Genomic DNA, 23,358 nt, shown 5'->3' with positions numbered 1-23,358 from the left:
TATTTAAACAGAAGCACTTGAACCTTTTGTTGTAGACTAGTTGTTGTAACTTAAAGACTTTTGCCATTTATTAAACCATTTACTTAATCTTATCTTTATAAGCTAATATATTAAATGTATGTAATTTTATGCTTCTTAGTCTTTGTATATGTGGTACTTTTTTGCTGTTTATCAATATTTTCAGATTTATAATGGTGAAAAAATGAGTGAAATGTAATAAAGATGAAATTAAAAAAAGACTTCTACCGGGAAATTTTGTGTAGCGATTAAAATGTTTATGAACTTTTATTCAGATTGTGAAATACTGAAATTACTATGGGGCTGTCACCAGGCCTCAAAATTCAGGCTCAATGATTTTGCCATTTGCCAGTAGTAAACAAAACAAGGGCACTGGCAATTTTCTGCCAGTAGATATTAAGAATTTAAACACACAGTAAGACAGTTTACAATCGTCAGTAAAAGAATCTCTATGGCGTCTGCACTAACCAAAAAGGGCTTATTACTGCATATTATCGGCAAATATGACTAGGCTCCTCTCAAAAGAATTGTAATTCAAGAAAATACCAGTAGATTATTTAAGCACCGGCACTTTTTGCAAGTGGCTAAAATTGTGACATTCTGGGCATAGTAACCATACCGACCACTGAAGTCAATTTGCCTAATACAGTCCATACATGAGAACGCCTTATTGAATGATAGGATAGTGTAGGATCTAAGCAAAGACATACATGTATGTACTGAAGGTCTTTCTGTTTAACATAGTATGGCCACTTCATGAAGGAGGAGGAAAGGTACAAGGTACAGGGAAAAACAAAACATTTGGTAGAAATTTCCTTATTCCATACAATTAGCAAGGCTTTGAAATTCAGGCAATTTACATTAAAATGCCAGTAGATTTTGCCATTTGCCAGTATACAAAAACTGGCAGATTTCTGCCAGTAGACATAAAGAACTTAATCACATGATAAGTCATTTAACAATCGTCAATAAAAGAATCTCTATGATTTCTGTAAACAACAAAAGAGAAAAGAGGGCTTTATTAAGTATATACTGCTTATTACTACAAATATCAGCAAATACAACTTCTTATATTTTATTTTTAGAAAAGAAAGAAAAAGGATGAAATCCACCCAAATGCTTGCATAACTACAGATAGCATCAGAGGTTCACACAAACCAGAGGCGTGGTTAGATATGGATCGGTCTATCCATATAAATACATTTTTAACCTCATCGCAGGTAGGAATGCACCAAGCTGTGACCAACAGCAGGTCAGTCCAGTTTTTATGACATACTCAAAGGAGTCATGAATATTTTGACAAACTCAGCCTCGCTTAGATATGCATCTGAATTTACAAGTGAATCTTTCCCAGGTGAACAACGACAAGGTAAAAATAATGTTGTACCACTGGGGTATGATTTACTGCACTATCAGAGAGTTAGAAACACGCATGCATGCACGCACACACACACACGCACACAAAAATATATCCAGGATGTTACATTCCATAAACTTGAAAATTTTAATTTAAAATACTGCTTACTTTTAGAATGTGACATTATTATACAAACACCACTTGATCACAAGTTAATAGATAGTGTTGTAACATTGCATTCCCTATTCAACATTAAATTGTTCTCTGACAATGTGGAAGCTTACACGTTTCCAACCCCCACCCCCAAAGTCCCCTGCAAATGAATTCACAAACACAAAATATATTATGTTTATTGTTCATTTCATTGCATTATTGTTGCCACAGATGTCTAATACCTCGCCCACATCAAACAGTTCCAGTACTTGTACCACTCATGGACATACATAGTATAGATACCAATAATGACTAAATGCTAGTACTCCCAGTTTAAGATCCTTGTACTCATCATACCAAGGGACAATCTAACTTGTACTTCATATTGTACTTGTTTAAGTTGTACTCTTATAACAACTCTTCTTGTACTACTACATACATAGTATATATACCAATAATGACTAAATGCTAGTACTCCCAGTTTAAGATCCTTATACTCATCATACCAATGGACAATCTAACTTGTACTTCATATTGTACTTGTTTAAGTTGTACTCATATAACAACTCTACTTGTACTACTACATACATAGTATAGATACCAATAATGACTACTCCCAGTTTAAGATCCTTGTACTCATCATACCAAGGGAAAATCTAACTTGTACTTAATATCTCATTTCAGTTGTACTCATATTACAACTCTGCAATCTACCATTCATGACAAAGAAAGTAGGACTCATAAATTATGAGTCATAGGTATATTCATCATGCATTCTCGCCACTCATGTATTTATCCTGCTTGAAAGTTTTAATACAATTTCACTATTAGATATCCCGCAGCTTGAATACATGTAATAATTACAAATTGATATTTAATCTTATCTCAAATGTTCAAAATTTAGCATTCACAATATGAATTCTAATCACTTCCCCTGAAATGGGGGAGTTTTCTAAAGTTATCATAAAAAACAACATTATCTCATGAACAGAATGACTTCTAGCAGTTTTGAGTATGTCAAAGTTTGGGGCCACTACTGATCTAATCTGTTTAGAGCTTCATAGGTAAAATAATCAACATACATACCAAAAAAACCAAAAAAACACATCTATTTAAAAGTGTTATCCAGTTTCTTTTGGGGTAAATAAACACAGGGGTATAACTCTGCCTAATCCACCCCACCCCCACCCCACCCCCACCAAAACAAAGAGAAATGAACAAAAGGGAGCTGTAACAGAGCACATTTGTTACCAGTGTTTCAAACAAAAGTTGTAGACAATTTTGTGATTAAGAGAATTGACCAAAACTATTATGACAACGTACATACATACTAGACAGAAATAAGTTCCTGGTACCTTGCTATCCTAACTTATGAGGTACATTTAACCAAAATAGTTATAGTTTTTCAAATCTTTTGAGTCTTGCAAGCTACCTTCTGTGAAGCTACTGTACTCTGCCCAACAGATGGCACATAGAATAGTTATGAATTTGAAATTAAAAAGAGCCATATGTGGGGAAACAGTTACCTACAACAAAATAAGCTAATGTCATCTAATGTTCTCCAAAAAAACAAAAAACAAAAAACCAATAAACAAGGACAGAGAGAGAGAGAGAAGAAAGAAAGACCACCAAAAGAGGGAACATGAAATATGAAGGTAAAAAAAATGGGGGTCTTTCTTTGCAAAAATTTGGACCCCTGAGGACAGTTTCATCTTACATCTGGCACCCTCTGGTATTGACTTCATGACGTTACTTTCTACTTCCAAACTAATTTTCTACAGCATGAGGTTTCATCCATATCCCACCGCAGGGAACCCCCTAATTACTCTCCGAGAAACATTCTTCTTGGAGAGATTTTCTTGCCAATAACAATCGCATTAGATTATTTTCTTCTTCTTTTGCAGGTGTTCCGTTTAATAAAATATGTTGCTTCCGCTCTCGCACCCTGCTGTCGTAAGAAAATTGAATGCAATGCTGACTTTTTTAGCAGCTCGACATTTCCCTCCACAATCGGTGGTATTTCTTTTGCTTCTTCGACCATTTTTTTTTAATTCTTCTTTCGGCATTCACAAAAAAAGAAAGAGTCATGTCTGGAGTATTTCACACCATACAAATCACACAGATTGTAACTGCAACCAACCAGGGTTTTTATTTCCTCTTTAGTGTCCTCGTCGAATAAAGGCCCTTCCTAAATAGAGCAATTGTCCAAACTAGGCCGCACGTGCTCGTGTAAAAGACTTACTCGAGTGTCAAATAACACTATGACAATATTTTTACTACAGAACTTGAAATTGGTCATCATGTGTAAATTGTATCCGCCGGTGTGCTCCACATAACTTCCAAATACATTTATACAAGTATCGTAAAGTAATTAACCAGCGGAGAAATTTGTAGCACTCTGTTGGTTCTCAAACTTCAAAAAGGAGGGTCACATGACAGAACAGCATTGTCAAACATGCCCTAGTAACAGACTTACTCAAGCATCCTTCATGTTATTTTTTTATTTTTTACTATAAAAGTGAATCAAGAAAAAAATACATGTTTGTGTATTGATGCTACCAAAATTCAGTATTAAAAGACATATCTCATATATAATTAATAAGTAATTAATAATTAATAAGTAATTAAATAAGTATATAATTAATATTAAACACATGAATTCTGTTAAGTAAAATGTTATGAAAGGTCAATATTTAGAAAAAGGAACAGAGGCGAATGGAGTACAGACTACAAAGTTACAATATAAGTTTATATATATTACAGAAATATCAATATATATACATGATATGTTTACTGTTTCACTGTATGGGAACATGTAGCATATCAATATCATGTACATACACTATCAAATAGAAGCTGTTAGATTGTTAAGACTTTTATCGATTACTGAATTAAAGTTTGATTGCTATACTGTTTGTATCAACTTTATGATAGTTTTTTTTTTATATTAACATACTGTACATATTAATATATGTTAAATCTTTTGGTGTTTCAATATTTATTTTTACCACTGGAATGTAAGATTCCTGTCAAAATAATTCAAAAGCTCTTTTTATATATATTTTATTATTTAAAAATAAATAACACATTTATTAAAGAAGATCATTTTTTTTGGCCATCTCCTCACCACACAAATTACAAAGAACGAAAATAAAAACAAAGTATTACTAGAAAGTAATATGTATTTATCACAATAGAACTGCAATGGGGTGCATTGACCTGATTTCCATCTTAGCATCGATTCCAATAACAACACTTCATCTTAGCACAGAATCATATGACACATTCTCACATGCTAGGAGGCTACTAGAAGATGGGCCAGACAAAACTCTTCAAATTTACAGATTGCAATATGATATATCTTACAATATTTAAATTTAATTGCCTACCTGTATACCACTGCATTATGCAATACCAGGTAAAATTATTCCCTAGCTTAAGAGTTGGTTTTGGAAACTTTTTATACTGTTCTATACAAAGAAATCAATAATATGTTTGCTTCCCCTTCCCTACCGACCCTCCCACCCCCCCCCCAATCACACACATACAATGGGAAACGACTCACATATATTAACTACGTGTTTGTCACTTCCAATTTCAACGTTAAGAACAGATTTTGTCTTTATGTCTAATAATGGAATCATTTAAAATATATCCTTTATTAAGAAAAAAAAAAAAATTAAAATAATTGTAAATAATTTTAGGCAATCTATTTGTTTGAAGAACTATACTTGCTATAGCTCTGATCTGAAATCCGTAATATACATAATTTACCCCTGAATGCAAAACCAGCTGTTCCGTTGGCATCCCACGGACAATGAAATGAGGAAACCATCTGATATCTACTCACATGACGTTAAGTTGCTCCTGTCGTCTGATCAAGGCGTTCTTTTTGTTGACCAGCTCAAACCATTCCTGCATCAGATGAACCTCCGAATCAGACCCTGGATCTACGACCAAAACAAGACCATAAAAATGAAAATTCAAGACTGAATCATCAACAGAGAATTCAGGAAAAAATAAAATCAAGAGCAAAATATGCATTTTAGGAGGGGAGAAGATTCGTCCGAGATTGGACATTTTTGGAACGGTGATTGTAAAACAGGTGGCGGGATATTAACGTTGGAGAGATTCTTGAATGGTGGACATCTTGCAACAGAGTCCTTTACAAAAAAGTGTTATATATAATAAAAAAAAGAGAGAAATTATTTTAGACTGAGGATTTTCTACGTTTTGGCCATTTGCTAATTGATATGAACAACCAGGTTCCTGAGCCAATTCATGTTTAGTATGAATTACATACATAGCCTTAATTATTTCAGGTTGTGAAATTCTGCTCACCACAATAACATACTTCCCCCCCCCCACAGCCTAACTCCATCAAGTGCCTTATAAGGACATTAACTGAAATATATATTTTGCCACCTGCTCACCTTTAGACCTCATTTTTTGGCCTCACCTTTGACCTCACCTTTTGACCTAGGTATTCTTACACTTGCTTGGGTGATATATGATTGTATATAATATATATCAAACATTGAAAAATGGAACAAGACAAATTGGATCATCCCTCTTTGCTAATCTGCTACAACTATGACAAGCATGCTTATCATATTTATATGACAATATTAATTAAGCATCATTCAGATTATCCTTTAATCATTTTCCAGTACAGGTTTTTTATTTTATGGGTAATGTTGTTGGGGTTTTCCTCCCAGAGATCAAGAGAATCCTATTCAGGCTGTTTTTTTTGTTGTTTTTTTTAACCACCCTTTTTTCATTCCATCAAAGAAAGTCTTAGATTTGATTTTGACCTGTACTTTTAGGTAACTATATTTATATTCAGGAAATCCGAGAATATGACAGTAATGTTTACATGAAGGGGCAGTTTACTGGCACTGAACATTTACATGGAGGGATGGGTATTTTTGATGGCATCTGAGTGTTTTGGTGCTCCAGCCTCCTATATTTCAATGATCATGGTTAAATCTCCAAGTTAAGAACACCCCACCTAGAAACAATAATTTTGTCCAAGATGAAAATCTAATGCCAAAAATGAAACTTTGAAGATAACTGGATGATTCCTTCTGAGTATAAATTTACCACCAAGCAGTTAAGTGTAAAAAAGAATGTTTACCATGTGAATATTAACAACAACCAATATATGCAAGAACCAAACAAGAAGGATCAAGAGTTCAAAGGTGAATGTTAGCAATGACTTGGCACAGAGCTCTCCATTTCAGCAATTCACAATTGTGCTGGCAGAAGATGAGACCATCCACAAACAGATAAATGCAAAATGGCTTCTTATAAAAAGAAAGGCTACAAATTCTCATTTATATTATATTTTAAATCGAAAAAAAAATCATATTATTATCTGACATTTTCAAGCCCTGTTTATGGCTCATAGCATTATATTTTGAAGACAAAAAGGAAACCCTTGAATTTGCATAATTGATAGAACCCCCCACCCCTTTATCTCTCTTCCCCCACCCCTCCCTCCCTCCTCTTTGATCGTAACTATATCACTGAAGTTCCCTCTAATAGCATTTGACTACGCTGATGTCACAAAGTGGATTCTTCTGCTGGGGTGAGGGAGGTTATTGTATGTAGGGCAAAGATTGGTTTGACAGGAAATACATAAAACTTTGCTAGTTCTTTTATGGCTTTTGTGTTAAATGAAAAGAAAAACCAAAAGCTACCTATATAATAATGCATAGGATCTCATTGACCAAAATACTTTTGATTTTCTGGAAGGAATTTTGCTAGAAAATTATGTTCATTCCCTTTCAGGAAGATCTGTTGAAGTGTACAAGGGTTGCTGTCAGAGAAAGTGGCTGGAAAATGAGTCTATCTCGACCAAAAGTCAAGATCATTACACTAAGCCCTCTACAGAAATTTATCCACAATGTCATGGTTACTTATACTATTGTGAATCTTCCCCCCCCCCCAAAAAAAAAGTGATCCTGAACATAACTGGGAGATAAGATCCTAAATAAACCTCTTTTGTTATTTCATAAGCTTCTTTCACTTTATTTCCACTCGCGTTCTTGACACATAAATCGATGCAATTGTTACGACCAGATTACTTAAATTCACAAAAGTAGGTAAAAGATGTTAAATGTTGATCCCCTTTCAATGAGTGTGCCTTAAATCTTTCTAAGTTGTATTGTAGACTATAAATTTATAACAACAAATACCCTCTTTTACTTTTTTCTGCATTTATTTTTACTATTTTCATTGTCGTCCAGATTAACTAAAAGAAAGGAAAAAACCTCCACCTTATTCAAAATCAGGGCTTAAGAAACAAATACATGAGTTCTGTAAAAGTCAAGAAATATAAGGAAAAAATAAAAAATTGATGACTTCAACTTTGTAAGAGTGTTAAATTACTTATGTAATGACATACATTTTTCTTTTGCTTTTCCTTTCCGTGATATCTTTTTCGCCCTGCAACCGTCTAAATAATCCACCATTAATACAATATTTATATTTCCTTCAAAAACTTGTCTGCTTTACTAGTTTATAAATTTATCGATTGCATATTTGCTGTCCATTATTCAAAATAGCTTTTAAATATCTCACTTAAACAAATATTTTACTCCTCCCCAATTTTCCCATATATCATCTTAATCTTGTTCTCTGTCTTTTTTCTTTCTCTCTCTCTCTTTATTTTTGCTTAATTTTAAACTTCATAACGATGTTAATCTTAAGATTCTCGCACATGATACTCTTGTTCGATCGGAGTAAACAGCAAAGAGTCTTCGTTAAATGATTGATAGTGTTAAAGTCTATCACAGTTCCATTTTCACCTATTTTTTTTTTATTTAACTCGTTGCAATCTCCTATAAAAAGGACTTTGATAAGTTCCCCCCCAAAAAAGAGGAAAAAGTTGAGAGATAAAACTCTTTTGCGTTTTTTTTTGCCTAATGATGAAGAAGATCGGAGGGATTGAATGCCGGTAAGCTTCTTACAGAGCTCAAGGACTTCAATCAATCAAGATTAAATCCAAGCAGAATTGCTAATATTGTCAAAAATTTACTTTTAAGCACTTTTTAGGAATTACATTTCGGGGGAGACGTAACAGTACACACACATTGAGGGTGAACTCAAATGACAGAGTGAAAAAAGAATGAAAATAATTTAGCAATGACTAGAAAGATAAAAAAAAAGAATGGGTACATAGAAGCATACCAAAATTCCAACTGACATAGTCTACGGTGCTGGTGAAATAACTGATTCCATACTACTAAATGCTCGTAGGTGGGGAAGGGGGGGGTTGGGAGGGAGGAAGGGGAGGCAGAGGGGAGCAATCCAAAAAACTTAAAACAATTCTCTTAATTCACGTGAGTTCATTCAATTTGAACATGGCATTGTAAATCAAGTTCAACTTGGCGCTAAATTTGATGGAAGTGAAAAATGCGACTGCTACGGGGGGAGCACTTGTTTTTAATCAAGAATACTCTCACACATCTGCCAATAAGCCTTAAGAGGTACTTAATGACAAATTAAAAATCAAAACACTCTGCATTACTTCCTTATGCAAATTAAGCTACTGCAGGGCTAGACACGTGTTATCTGCATAGGATTTAAGTGTGCGTGGTTGCTTAGCAAAATAACGAAAACGTTTCTTTTGCCGTGGTTTTCCAACATATCTGGTGGGGTGAATCAGATGAACATGACAATCTAATACAAACATCTGACTCTGCATTTACATGAAAAAAATTGCCCATTGTAATGTCCAGGACTAAAGAACCTTGCAGAAGTTCCTGCAAACATGTTTAATAATATGGACAATTTCCCTCAATTTTTCATGAAGAAGGGGATAGCCGAGCACTCCTGAGACAAGAGGGTAATTTACAATGAAAAGGAAATGTCAAAAACGCCCGTGATGCTATTTAATTTTTCCTTTTTTCACACCTCTCGGCTGGTTTCTCTTATTTATATTTATATTAACATTTGTTGGCAAAGTAAATTCCTGCCAGTACGATGAATTTCCCAGAAGCCTGGTTTGCAAGGGTTTCCAAATTCTGGCAGAAGCAGAGATTAATTAATTAAATGTCACATTTATTAATAGATTCAGTCATTTGTTTTTCAATCAACTAATTTAGTACACTGTTGCTTACAACGTAAGTATCAAGTTTTCCTTATACCTTGAAATGGCGCAGTCAGCTGGTAGTTGTCCCACACCCGCCCGCCATCATAACAACAACCTTTTTTTTCAGTCCGAGGTTTGTCATGGAACTACAGTAAGTAGCCTAGGCTGAGAAAACAGTGTTACTCAGAGGTAACTGTAGCTATGGTTAAGAATGGTGAGGCTGTGTCAAAAACGTGGTTTGGACAAAAGTATCCACTGAAGCAAACAAAAGTTTATAATTTATTTAGTACCAAATTAAGGTTTATTGGGGTCCTGAGTCTCGCTCAGTCAAAGAAGAAGTCAAAGAAAGCTGACCAACTGACAAGGTTTGTTTTCCAAATTTGAAGGAAAGATTGGAAAAATAATATCTAAGCTAAACTTTCATCTTCGAATCACTGATTTTTTTACCTCCAACAAACTGAAGAGCATTTGGTATAATCCCAAGGAATGGGGGGGGGGGGATTGGGGAGGAAGGGGAGGTGGCAGTAATGTTTGGAACGAGGGTTTTGTAAAATGCACTTTAACACAGTGGAAGGCAGTAAAGCAAAATGTGGGCTTTCGTAGAAAGTTGCTCTTTACACTTTCCGTTATCACAAACAGATCATTTGGGAAGACGATAAGATTGTGTAGCTTTTTCACTCAAGATGAGTTCATCTACAGAACCGGTTCAACTAAACAGTTGGAAGCAACAGCACTTTCAAAAATATATTAATTCATTCATTGAATGATGAATTCATTAATTTTATTTATTTATTCAATCTTTAAATATTTCCATCAAATTGAGATGCCATCGTGGTTACAAAACTAGACATGTTGTAAAACCATTTCTTTCAATTTAAAAAAAAAAAAAAAATTATAAATAAAATTTAAAGTCAAATGAAACAATTGCAGCTACATTTCCCTCACTGTGCACAGAGAATAGGAAACATATTAAGAAAAGACTATAGCTGTGATCACTGACATCAATCAGTGAAAAAAGCATTTTATTGGTGAAGCCATGCATAATTAACTTCCTGCGATACTCACTTCTGACTGTTTTTTTTTAAGCAAATGAACGGTTAATAGGATTTGCAATGGATGCAGGACTGATCATTATAGCATGTCTGGTAATCTGAAAACACTTGTTTGAGTCCTATGCCAGCCAAATTTTAATTTCTGTGCTCATTAAGATATTGTTTTTAACTTCCCTCTCAGTTTTTGTGTTCTTTATTTACCACATATGAAAACAACGAGATGCTCTAATCAAATCAAACCTATGTGACAAACGGCTTTAAGATTTCTTGTCTTCAATTATTTTGGATCAAATTCAGTAAATCTCAAATTATTTGGATGCTGAGGGTCTCATACTGTTCCAACTAAAATAAGTAATTGACAAAACTTCAAACCAGGAGACTTATTTCTGCATATTTAACAATAAGGTATTTCAACAAATTATGTCAGTTTATTGCATTTATACAGGCTGCCAACAACCCCCCAGCCCCCACCCCCAACCAATCTCTCTTCCCCTTCCCAGAGTTTTGGTCACAATTCACACCAGCAAACTACAATACAATTTTGGTTGTGTGTTTACAACGTTTTTTGAAAGAGTGTAAACATGTAACAATTGAGTGTCTCAACAATTCCAACTGGGAATCCATTTCCGAACACACACATAAAAATAAATGAAGATGCTGATGAAAAGAAATTAGTAATATTACTTGTTGAGAAAGAATAAAACGAACATATGTAGGGAGATTTATATGAATTATACAGTGTATCCAATTGCCATGTTATCTTTATTTTAACCCCTATTTAACAATAACTTTAATTTGGATTCTCCAACAAGTTGAGCAGGACAAGAATGAAAGGTGTTTGGGAGAGGGAAGGGGGGAGGGCGGGAGGGGAAGATCATGGGGTATGGAGAGAAGGCACTGCGTAAATATGTTACCATTTGTAACTGTCTGATATACATCACAGCCCTGTCATCCAAAATAATATGGGCCACTTTTCATACTATATGTTTTACGTTTGAGGTGGGGAGAAAAGAATGAAATGAACAATATATTACCTTTTTCCATGACTTTTCGTAATTCTTTTTCAACAAATCCCGCCCTGTTGTCGATTTGGCCTTCCTCCCTCTCTAGCGCTGCGTATTCTCCTAGAATATAGTCGCTCGTCTCCTCCTGAAATTAAAAAAAGATAAGTAAAATGTGAATAAAATCGCAAAATAATTTTGGACGTATACCATAAATATAGGCCACTAAAGAGTTTCCTCCTCTGTCTTTCCTTGCTTCAAGATCTGCTAAAGAAAGTTGTCTTTATTGTCCTTCTCTCAAGTTTGCCTGTATGCAAACTATATATATTTATCAAGAAATCAGAGTTTAAATTAACACATTATTGTTTAACAGTTTCTTTTCAAAGTATTGTGAGTTCTTCTGTTGTACAATATACCCAGAGTATATGCTCTTTTCTCGAATTTACCTATATACAGGCTATTTATTCATCAAGAAATCATTCTTAAATGAAAAACTTTTTTGTATGGCCCCCTATTTGCCCTCAAAATTTGTGAGTAGTCATCCAAGTATCTAGAATCACTTTGTATGCAACATTTCCAGGGTTCAGCGATAGAAATGCAGTAATTTGATCAAATTGTGTAAATTTTGCGACAGAAAGTGATATAAAAATATTCTCGGGTAGTGAGATGAATAACTACACATGGAATGGTTAGAACTGTAATGCCATACTATAGTGAATATGCAAATTGACTCAAATGCGAATTGCTTCCGGATTCCATAGCTGAATAATGAACATGATTGTGAACAAATTTGACTACTTTCACAACATTTTAAATCAAAATGACAAATCTTTGTTACCTAGGCAACCAGTAAGAAACACGGGACTATGGACATGAATCTTAGCACGGCAGGCCGAATATGTTAAAGACGCTATAGCTGAGCGGGTAGAGGTTCTGGCGATATGTAAATTACTGTTACGGGTGCAAAAGGTAGTAAAGTCTAACCGCTTCAGGGTTGCACTTAAAAGCCCTGACTGGTTTAAGAGCTAAGTCGGGAGTTTTTATACAGTAGAGATGCTGGCTTTCATCAGCTACAAAAGACTTGAACAAAATTGAATAAAATTCAGCTAACACTTCTGCCACCAGAGAAAATGAAGTATGGGTGACCAGCTGTGCTGCATCACCCATATATATGTTGTACATGTGTTAAAATATGTATTTCTCAGTTGTTCATGTGCAGTGGAAATAAATAAATATAAATGTGACTGTTTCTTAAATAGTTTCTTATATACTAACTAAGTCCTGGATCATATAATATAATTTAGAAGTTATTTATCAGAAAAAAAATTATATGAAGTTTAATAGGTTCACAGGAGAGTTTCTAACATTTTGGTCTTAAAGAGTAAGATAATCTCTGCCAAAGAGGAAAGCCATGTGATGGCACAAAGATTAAATTGTTGACAAACCTCATTATTAAGGATTTCCTTTATCTCCGGATGAGCATCCACAATCTCAATTTCTTTCTGTTCTGCTTCTTTGGGCGTGGGGGAAACCCCCAAATCCGAAGGAGCACCCAGGCCATCGGCTTTCCCTGATGAAGATGGTAAACAGGGGAAATATACCAGGTACAGTAGTATTCAGAACAAACTTTAATTTCATCAAATTTAAGACACCCTACCTCCTTTTTTAGTATCAGCAAATGAAGGTTTCAGTGAACGAAAAATGTCAAAGAAAGTTTCTCTACTTCAATGTGGTGACATTTTGTTGCCAAGACAAGTTTTCACCATGTGGTATCAATCACATGTAGAATGCAAATTGCTAAGCCAAAAAAAAAAAGCAATATCATGTCATTTGGAATTAGGAAATAAAAAAAACTAAGCACCGCCAAAACTCAAGACACTCCAAGCTGCTTCATAAAGAAATATGCACTTATTCGCCATAATGATATCAGAGGAAGTTACCATAATTGCAGATATATTTGGGATTGTCTGAAATTCTACTGGTTTTGCCTTTGGACTACTTCTTAATAAAACTTTTAAATGATTTCATTACCAACAATGATTTTTCTGATGATGTCATACAAACCACTGATTTCATTCTTATACTTTAAAATCTTTGAAAACATTTTTTAGAACTCCACGTATGGGATAATCGCCTGACCTGGCCCCTTTCAAAACTAATAGCTGCCTGCTCTTGAATACTTTCCTACCCCTCCACACCCACCTCACCCCCCCCTCCACCCCCACATCCTGTTGCCCTATACCTCTTTAGTCTACCTCTTTAGTTTAACAAGTCAGCAGTTTCATAACTTATATATGAGTAATAATTAAACCTTCATCCATACTCTTTTGCAATTTTCACCCCTGAAAGGTCAAAGTTCAGATTTGGTCAGACAACGTTATATGATATATCCCTCTAACACATGCAAATTTACCGTCCTAAAGAGACTGTGTTCTTTACTTGTACATAAATTCTTTAAGTGTAATACACTACTAATCAAAAAATAATAACATACCAGTTGAAACAAAATTAAGAAAACCTTCCAAAATAGTCACTCAGCACGAACTTGGCGGATAAATTTCCTGTGTGCTCTCATGACAACATAGGTACACACACATATATATGTCCGACCTTCTCTCCACTGATATTGAATATACTGTGAATTTGGCCCCATCACCATACACCCTTATAAATACATACAGCTGAGAAAAACCTGATTATTTACAGAACGCTTAGAGCCCACAATCCTACTTTACCTACGAAGACGATTTAAAAAATTAAAATCCCTTAAATACCTCTACAACTATATGTGTGCCAAAATACTGCAACTTACGTTGATGGCTAAATTTCTATATGACCATGTACTTAGGGATTTAATACTTGTTAAGGATCTTACTATTTCAGTTAAGAAGCTCATAAACCCCATAAGTAGATTTCTCTTATTTAATCTACTCTGCTCTTAAACTCTCTCTCTATCTCTCTTTCTTTTACTCTCATCAGTTTTAGTCGATGATAGTGGAAGGGATTTCATAGAGGATCTCGCAGCAGAAAATTATTTTCCGGGGGAAATGTACGATTTTTAACTCTGCACACATGTATGTACCTAAATGAAACAAATGTTGAACCTCGATGACTTTGTGCCTTTTCTCTTACCTTCTTTGAATCTTTCATCAGGAGGGTTTACCAGATCGGAGAAGGATTGTAAAGATGGTGTTTTGGTTACGGCTAAGCTGGGCTTTGTCGGCTTAGTGTCACCAGCCTGCTGCACTTCGCCAGATAAATTGCTTGGAGTTAACGTGTTATCGTCCGATGTGACGTCATCTTGTTCTGGAGTTCAACGGAAAGGAGAAGAGAGAGATATGTCTTCATTTTGACTTCTTCGAATACTTTGAGAACCCCCCGTTACGCGATACCGCACACCTTGCAACCGTCAGCCAGTTACAACATGACAATGCTGCAATATTTTGAAACGTTTGTGACTAAATTCGAAAGTTGTTTTCCACTGATAAATAAACACCCAAAAATCCACATAAAGGCTTACAATATTTGTAGAAATTGAATAACTTGACATTAGAAAACATTTAAATATTTTAATGAATATTGTTCAATGTTCACACTGACAGTGGAAGACTAGCAAGGGTATGATACAGCCTCCAAATCTCATCAGATGAGTCATGCGTTCATTTCAATAAAACCCTGTCCCCTCCCCCACCCTCTACCATAGCGTGACTTAACTGATAAACAACTCCACAGTTCAACATCAAGTTTTGTTACAAAACTGTAAGAGCACAGAAAGACTGTTATATGCACATAAAGGAAGAAATTTTTGTTTCTAAACTAGTAAAATAGCTCTTGATATAGGCTTCACAAAAATAAAAGGCTGAACCTTGATTTTACATTGCCCACCTTCTTGAATGTGTTACAGAACTCAAGCTTGCAAATCATTCCTGACGTTTCTATCTTTGCGCCCCAGAATAATTTATGATTACACAACAAAAAATAATGCAGACGTGGACGTCACATGGTTTTATTGTCCCATGCGTCCAGGAATGCGTACGATAGTCATAATATTATATGACCACGAACCGATAATGGGATTCTGCATAATCAACGTAAAAATTGCGGAGTATTTTACAAATTTATAAAACATCTGAGATATATATACAGTATCTTAAACTATTCTACAGAACTATTTTTAGCTTGCGATTGGTTTGTAAGAACTCTTTGATTAAATACTGAAGAACAATAAAAATGACGGAATAAGGAATAGTTTCTTCTAGGGCCCCAGACGAAAGCTCTATGTGAATGACAAATGGTAATTATGAATTGTTACGATGTTGTTACGATGCTTCGAGACCTGCGTAAAATGTCACCATTTTATGAATAAACAAAGTGATTTAAATGTCAACAAAGTCTTGTTTATACAAAGTTTTGTTAACATCTAATTATTTCCATGAATGAAAGATTTTCTACTTTAATTGCTTTCTTTCCTTCCCTTTCTCCTTCTGTGTTTACTTAAGTAATATATATTAAACAATGCCATCAGTTTGATTTTTTGTGTTTTGTGTAAATTTATGTTTATACCAGTCTCTTACACCTCTATGAGGATATAAAGAGATAAAAGAGAAATAAACTCAAACTGAAAAATAAAAATAAAAAAATTCCCTTTTGTAAATTATGTCAAACTCAATGTAGTAAACTATATACATAATAAAAAAATAAAAAAATAAAAAAAATTGGAATATCGCATTCTATAAATTAATGACTCCGATACCAAACACGAAGAGGTAAGGTATTGCACAGGAAGTGGTGAAAGCATAGATTTCAGGTAATTAACAATTTTGTAGACGAAGGGTGTAAAATATATATTGTAAATGTAATTAAGTAGATACTGTGTTAATTTTGTCAATATTGCAAAATATCATATAACACTGTAGACATTACAAGTACCGTATGTAAAGTTTAACATTGTAAAGATCATAAACTGGACATAATTGTGAAAACTGAAAAAAAATGCTCTAAAACACTGTAAACATTATTCATAATGTAAACATTGTAAATACTGAAAACTGAATATTATCTCACATTTTAAATGCTGTAAAACATGGAAATGTTCTAACAGTTTTAAAAAATATTATATATCAACAAATTGCAAAAATGTAAATTTTGTAACAAATTTGGAAATTTTGTTAATACTTTAAACCACATGTTGGTAAAGTGTGGTCCCATGGAGCACTCGGGAAAATTTTCTCATGAGAGGGAAAACCATGAAATATGTAAAAGTTGGGATTTTGTATAGTTCTAGTTTATATTGATATTTTAACATAAAAGAAGGACAATGCCGCATAATTAGAACTTTCTCATCCCATTTCACTGGAGTAGGTAAATCCTTTAGTGTTGTTTATTCTTAGATGTTGTTTCATCCCTTAATAGGTGTTGTTTCCTCCAGATTGCATACAAAGTATTACTTTGGCCCAGAACCCTTCCATGGACAGCTCTGTCGCAAACTCTAAAACGTAGCAAATTTTGTAATTTAGCAAAATCTTTGAATATTTATAAAATAACGATGAAAGGACAGGACAATACTTTTGACTCGGCTGGAATTCAAATCAAAACTCTCAAATGTTCATGTCCCAAAAAGGGCCGTGGGGAAAACTAATTTTATTTATAAGGACTGTCAAGACCACCTTACCAGTAGATGTAATCTTAAAAATTCTCAAATCTAACAAAGATTATTTTTGGCATGCATGACAGAATTTTTGTTTTAAAACATGATAACAGAATGCCAATTGCTACATGGTAACGGTGGTTTTTCCACAAAAATGTAAAAGAAAAACAAAATGCATGTCACTTTATTTTAGAAGATCAACCATACCCTGTGGGACAGAAATACTTGTGATGACAAATCACTACCAAAAACTTGGGAAAACTGACAAAAACTGATAAATTATTCCCGAATCTGAACCGTCCTCATGGAATCTGACTATCAAGATCCCGACTAACAATCTCCTCATTATTAAATTATGACAGAAAACAAAAACATGAAAAATTATTGCTCGCTATTAAAAAATAAAATAAATGGACGTTATCCGCTCAGACTGAGGCTCCTGGTCATTACAACCGCAACGGGGACAGAATCATCCAAGGTGCATCTGGATCTCTCAATTCTCAAAAAGCCCCGGGGATATTAGGCATCTTTCAATTTCTAACCTTTTATTTTTCCTTTCAGAAGAGACAAATTCTTTCTCCTTATAGTGACAACAATTGCTCGTATGAGAAAAAAAAGAGGTTTTTTCTTTTTCGTTGTCTTTTTTTAAAAGAGATATAATCAGATCGGTGACATAGGAAAAAGCAAAAGAGAGAAAAAAACTTTGGGAATCAGGTGCGTCAATCTTTGAAAATCTGATTTTCTGACGGATCTCTATAAATTGTCTAGAGTGTCCCAGTGTTTCGTCCATTCTATTCATGGGCATTGTGTTATCCTCTAAGGTTTTTAAAGAGGGAACAACTGGGTAAAAAGTATGATTAGGGTAAAGAGATCAAAAAAGAAGAAGATGAAGAAGGAACTATTTGAAATATTAACAGATTACTCTGGAAGAGGTACAAAGCCACGTTGAATAGAGTTTGTAAAGATTTCTGTTAATAGAGTTATGTTCCCAACTGTAAATTCCTTTCCAGTAATAAGCCAGTGAGAAGAGAATGAAGGCCTTGCCTTTTTTCTTTTTCCTTCTTTTTTTTTTAGTGCTTAGTTTCAATCTCTCAGCTTCTTGAGAGGATAATCTGTACCATATTGAAGAGGGATGAACATAGGGGGGTTGAAAGCTCCATCTTGTACCTCATCACAGGGATACATGTAGGAACAATGGGAGAGTAGCAATCAAACGCATTCCTAAGGGATGACTCATCATACAGTACAATAGTAGCACAACCTACTAATTTCAATAAAACTTTAATCTTCTTTTCAGTTCCCTAGCACAGTTTATCAGCAAACAAAAAGAAACGTAACCTAGGAGTTACAATAGTATTACATCGAGGAGGGAATAAAGCTTTTAAGATCATGTCTTTTGTATTTCACACTGAGGCACCTGGATGAAAATAAGAAAGAAAAAAAAAGGAAAAAAGAAAGGGGGATGCCTGGCACGATGACAGATAGCAAAAATGTTTGGGTAACCCCAAAACTGATGCGCAAGAAGAGTAGGAAAACAAATTGTATATATTTGAAACTCTGATCTGTGAAAAGTATCTCCTTGTAAATAACACTGCAGATCAGAAAACAACCAGAGACTAATGCAGCTGATTTGAAAAATGAAATTTTAATGTTTTTATTGCTTGTTCCATAAATTGACAGGTATTTTTGGGACAACTTCTATATTAGCACAACTAATATCATGTATAAGGGTATGATCAATTTGTCTGCTATCCCATAGGCTTCCAAAATATAATTTTACGAGAACCTACAATTTCAGACTATTTTTTAACTACCAATTGCCACCAGTTTTAAGCAATTTGCAACATATTTTCAGGATGCTCTACTTAAGCATAGTTACGGCGTGAAAACGATAATCTATTAAAGCAGTGGTCTATGTTTAAGCTTTCAGTGCTGGTAGTGGTTCCTTGTGAAATAGTACCACGGATGACAGTGGCGGCGGAACCGGGGGGGCTTGGGGGGGCTCAGCCCCCCCAATAAAAAAGTTGAGGGGGCAAAAGCTTGATTAGCCCCCCCAATATTTACCAAGGCTCCGAAACGTACATCTGCCCATTTTTCAATGCATACTTGTCGATCTGTCCGATGCACACGTATACTCTATAGGTGTAATAATTTTAGTAATTGCTGGGGGACCCTCGGCCCGTCCCTTGGCTATAGACCACATTGTCATCCCAACCGCGTCTTCACGCCCCGTGAAAAGTGGAAGCAGTGAGTGTGAGTACCGGTAAGCGTAACACAACTTCGTCTTAGGCCAATGACTTGCCTCATTTCAGCCAGTTCTCCAACATCCCCTTACTTAGTGGCGGATCGAGCGTCCATATATACAGTCAGGGGCGGATCCCCCCCCCTTACGGACTCAAATGGACTGCTGGCGCCCTTTTCAGCTTTTCACTACTTTTTACTTATTCGCGATTTTTGACTATTTTATTGCGCTCTCATATACCTATTGACATTTGTCATATTCTGTCGGTGTATTTTCCGACAAAATGGCGACGACACCTATTTTTTCTCCGTTTATCTGCAAATTAGCAAGGCCCCGGAAAGGGTCATTTCCTGCAATCTCGGGAGTATCTTTACTCAAAAATTTTCTGTACGCTCCGCGCCAACCTGTGGTGGCGCTCCGCTTAGATAGTGTCGAAAGCGCCCCTACAGACCATTCTTGCCCCCCCGACCAATACCCCTAGCCCCGCCACTGCTCTTACTACACTCAAAAACGTCTTTGCGAGTACACTACGAGTAATAGCTACTCTCTTAAAACACCATCGAATATACAAATTACAATGTTTTTACAGACCTTACGTGCAATCTGAGAAATTGCAGACTTGAGACCCATATTTTAGGGCCAGGTATTCGCAGCATAAAACACTCGGGAAGTGCCGTTTCCGGCCATCTGGGGGTTTGAAAAAACCCAAAATTTTCTTGTACGCTCCGCGCCAACCGATGGTGGCGCTCCGCTTAGATAGTCTCCACACATTAGCCCCCCCAATAATTTTTCCGTTCCGCCGCGCCTGACGGATGATATACCACAATAAATGACATTGGATAGGATCTCTAGCCTACCACGATTGACGGGAGGAAATCCTACAGGGCTTTACTTAACAAGAAGAGTCGTAGAATCATTTAGTGTTTAAACTTTGTTTAATAATGATTTAATAATTGAATCATTCAAACATTTGCATTACACTGGCATAGCAGTTTTCAAGGCTCTCTCGACTACAATCTCTTCTGAACTTGGTTCTGTGTACAAAAAACTGCTACAACTTTCATTTTGTGTAGCAATTTGAACATTTTTAGCATTTTGTATAAATTTTCCCCTGAGAACAATATGATGCTGACCTTTTTGTAACTGTGTGTGATCACACACATTTAATGTTCTGTGTCAATTTTTAATCTCCTCTTTGCCTGTTTGATGTTTTTTGCCTAATTTAAGCTTTTCCGGTGTGATTTTGGTAGGTTAATGTGACATACGACAGTTCCAGTTACATTTTGCTTATATCTTTCCTACATTATAAATGACAATATCTTTCCTACATTATGCTTACATCTTTCCTACATTATGCTTACATCTTTCCTACATTATGCTAATATCTTTCCTACATTATGCTAATATCTTCCTACATTATGCTAATATCTTTCCTACATTATGCACATATCTTTCCTACATTATGATAATATCTTTCCTTCATTATACTGATAACATTTCTTCTACCACACCATCTATTATAAAACCAGTTTCTGACAGAGTAAACTCAAATCCAGTTTTTAAATAAGTGCCACACGTAAGTCCAACAACTCCCAAAGAAATATATAACGTCAACAGTTGCTTTTCAAGCTTTGCTAAAAGGTCAAATGGAGTTAGTGTGGGGGGACCATTTAGCTTATCTCGAAACACTCAAATCATGGCAGATTTTAATTTAGAACACAGTTTTATCATGTCTTAATCAAAGGCTGATGATCCAAAATAACTTCATTTTGCCATAAAATTGTTCATAATTTGCAATCATCCTTTCATTAACCATGGAAGACCATGCAAAAAAAAAAAAACGGAATCCTCCTGTCGTTCAAGGAACGGGCGATTCTATAAATCATATCACTTTCTAAAACTGGTCTGGAAAGTTTACTCAAGCGTGAAGACTTGAAAAGCTTAAAACTCAGTAGACAATAGGATAATAAGTCAACCGAGTAGGATTACTAGCATTGTTTAAGGATTTCTTTCTCTCTCTCTTTTTCCCCCCCTTTTGTTGACAATGGACGGAGAAGCGTTTCATAAATCTATCATATCGGTCACAAGTAGTACCCTCTCCGAATAGAACAATTCAAAGTGAAAGACAGAACCCCCTTTCAGGTTTAAGAGGTAATTGTCTTCTGACAAAAGGTGAATCGTGCGAGCCACAACTACATCTGCCAAATCCATCTACGACCATCAAACTGACGTAGGACTCGATTGAGAAAGGGAGAGATATGGATGATTGACAATAGGATTGTATGACTGTGGAGTCAATGAGAGGGATTTTGAGATCCCTGGATCTTTTACAGTTTGATACGAGACATTGAATATTAACCTTAACCTGGGGCAAGTCAAAGAAGCCCTCCTTTTTTGTTTGATAAAGATGTGTGATTTTATATAATTGATTACAATGCTGCGACAATCGATGCACTTCTTCTTTCTGCTTTTACAAAGGAATCAAATCTGAATGTTAACTGATTCTCAACTGATTGTATTTTATCATTGACTTTAGCAGGTGATTTCTGCTTTAACATACTGAAATGATTATTAAATTCTTTTAGTGAGAACATTTAAGGTAATTTCATTTCTTTGTATTTCTTTTTGTATTTGCATTGCTATTTGCCGTTTGGATGGATCTTAGTGTTGGAAGGGGGGAGGGTGGACATAAAACCAGACTTTCAACTGCAGTATCTTCAACCCATTAGACCTTACAAATATAAGTAAAAATGAATAATTCATAACTATGTTTTATTTCGTCCTTTAGAAACTAGAATAATGCAGTGTCCAAAGAAAATGTAACCAAAGCAAAGAAGTGGTTAACAGGGAATCTCTCCTATTTTGGGATCAGCTTTCCAAACAGCCCCGTCCTGTATAAATTTGCTTCCATGGACTAACTTTGCCTCGAGGTGGTTGCTCTTCTCCCATCTGACCTACTACTGTAGCTAGGGAGAGTCCACTATAAATTGTTCAAAGCTACTATTGTCATGATATTGAGAAACATTGCTGAATGGGTTCCTGGGAGATTTCCTACAGTTTGAATGGCTCAGTATTTGAGTGGGTGGGTGTAAGAGGGGATCGGAGTCAGAGTAGGTCGAGGATGGAGTGGGTGGGAGTTGGGGTGAGAGCAGGAGGGGGCAATGGTACTGGGGTCAAGTAAGTGGGGTGAAATCAGTGTGATATAGTGGGTGATTGATAAAGGGCGAGTTAGTTTGGTGTAAGGATGATGTTGGGCTTGACATGGGAGGTGATGTGGTTGAATGAAAGGGAGTGAAATGGATCAGGGTTGAGTATGGGTTGTTACAATCAACAGCTCTGCAACTTATATATTTGAGTTATTCATCAATCATACCACTAGTAAAGATTTTGTGTCTCACAAATGTCATGTATTGTTCTAGATTTTTCATTGGCAAACCTCTCGTGCCCCATGCCAAAAACTGTTCCTGTTCCACTTGAATTTGGCTAAGGTATTAACATGTTTCATTTTGCAGGAACCTTGTTTCTCTTGTAACTGTAGAATGTCACCATAATACATCCCTATGTTATTTGATGTCAACACCCAAACCAGTACAAGCCTGGTCTTGAACAAGACAATTCTAATTAGGAACTTTCTCTGTCAATAGATACGATAACCTCTATACTTGGGTCAGCTATTCAAAGAGGGCAATTCTCCTCTCAGACTCTAATTGTGTCTCTATATTCAATCAGTTCAAACAAATCTCTGTACATTAGCTCCTTTTTCTTTTCTTCTGCAAAATAACAGGGTACA

The 23,358-nt window shown here is 35.4% G+C and overlaps 1 protein-coding gene across 1 annotated transcript in view; it reads right to left on the bottom strand.

The window, feature by feature from the left end:
* The window catches only part of LOC139971505 (EH domain-binding protein 1-like), a 74,921-nt gene that overhangs the window by 10,962 nt on the left and 40,601 nt on the right, over positions 1-23,358 (bottom strand). Inside the window, exons 15-18 of the mRNA XM_071978049.1 lie at positions 14,812-14,985; positions 13,125-13,249; positions 11,713-11,827; positions 5,379-5,478 (exon numbers count right to left, since the gene is read on the bottom strand). Of these exons, the coding sequence (XP_071834150.1) occupies positions 5,379-5,478; positions 11,713-11,827; positions 13,125-13,249; positions 14,812-14,985 (514 nt within the window). The remainder of the gene's footprint in view (positions 1-5,378; positions 5,479-11,712; positions 11,828-13,124; positions 13,250-14,811; positions 14,986-23,358) is intronic.

The sequence above is a fragment of the Apostichopus japonicus genome, chromosome 8, assembly GCF_037975245.1.
Source record: "Apostichopus japonicus isolate 1M-3 chromosome 8, ASM3797524v1, whole genome shotgun sequence".
Lineage (NCBI taxonomy): Eukaryota > Metazoa > Echinodermata > Holothuroidea > Aspidochirotida > Stichopodidae > Apostichopus > Apostichopus japonicus.
The sequence above is the reverse complement of the archived record's forward strand: the minus strand, read 5'-3'. Positions and strand labels throughout refer to the sequence as shown.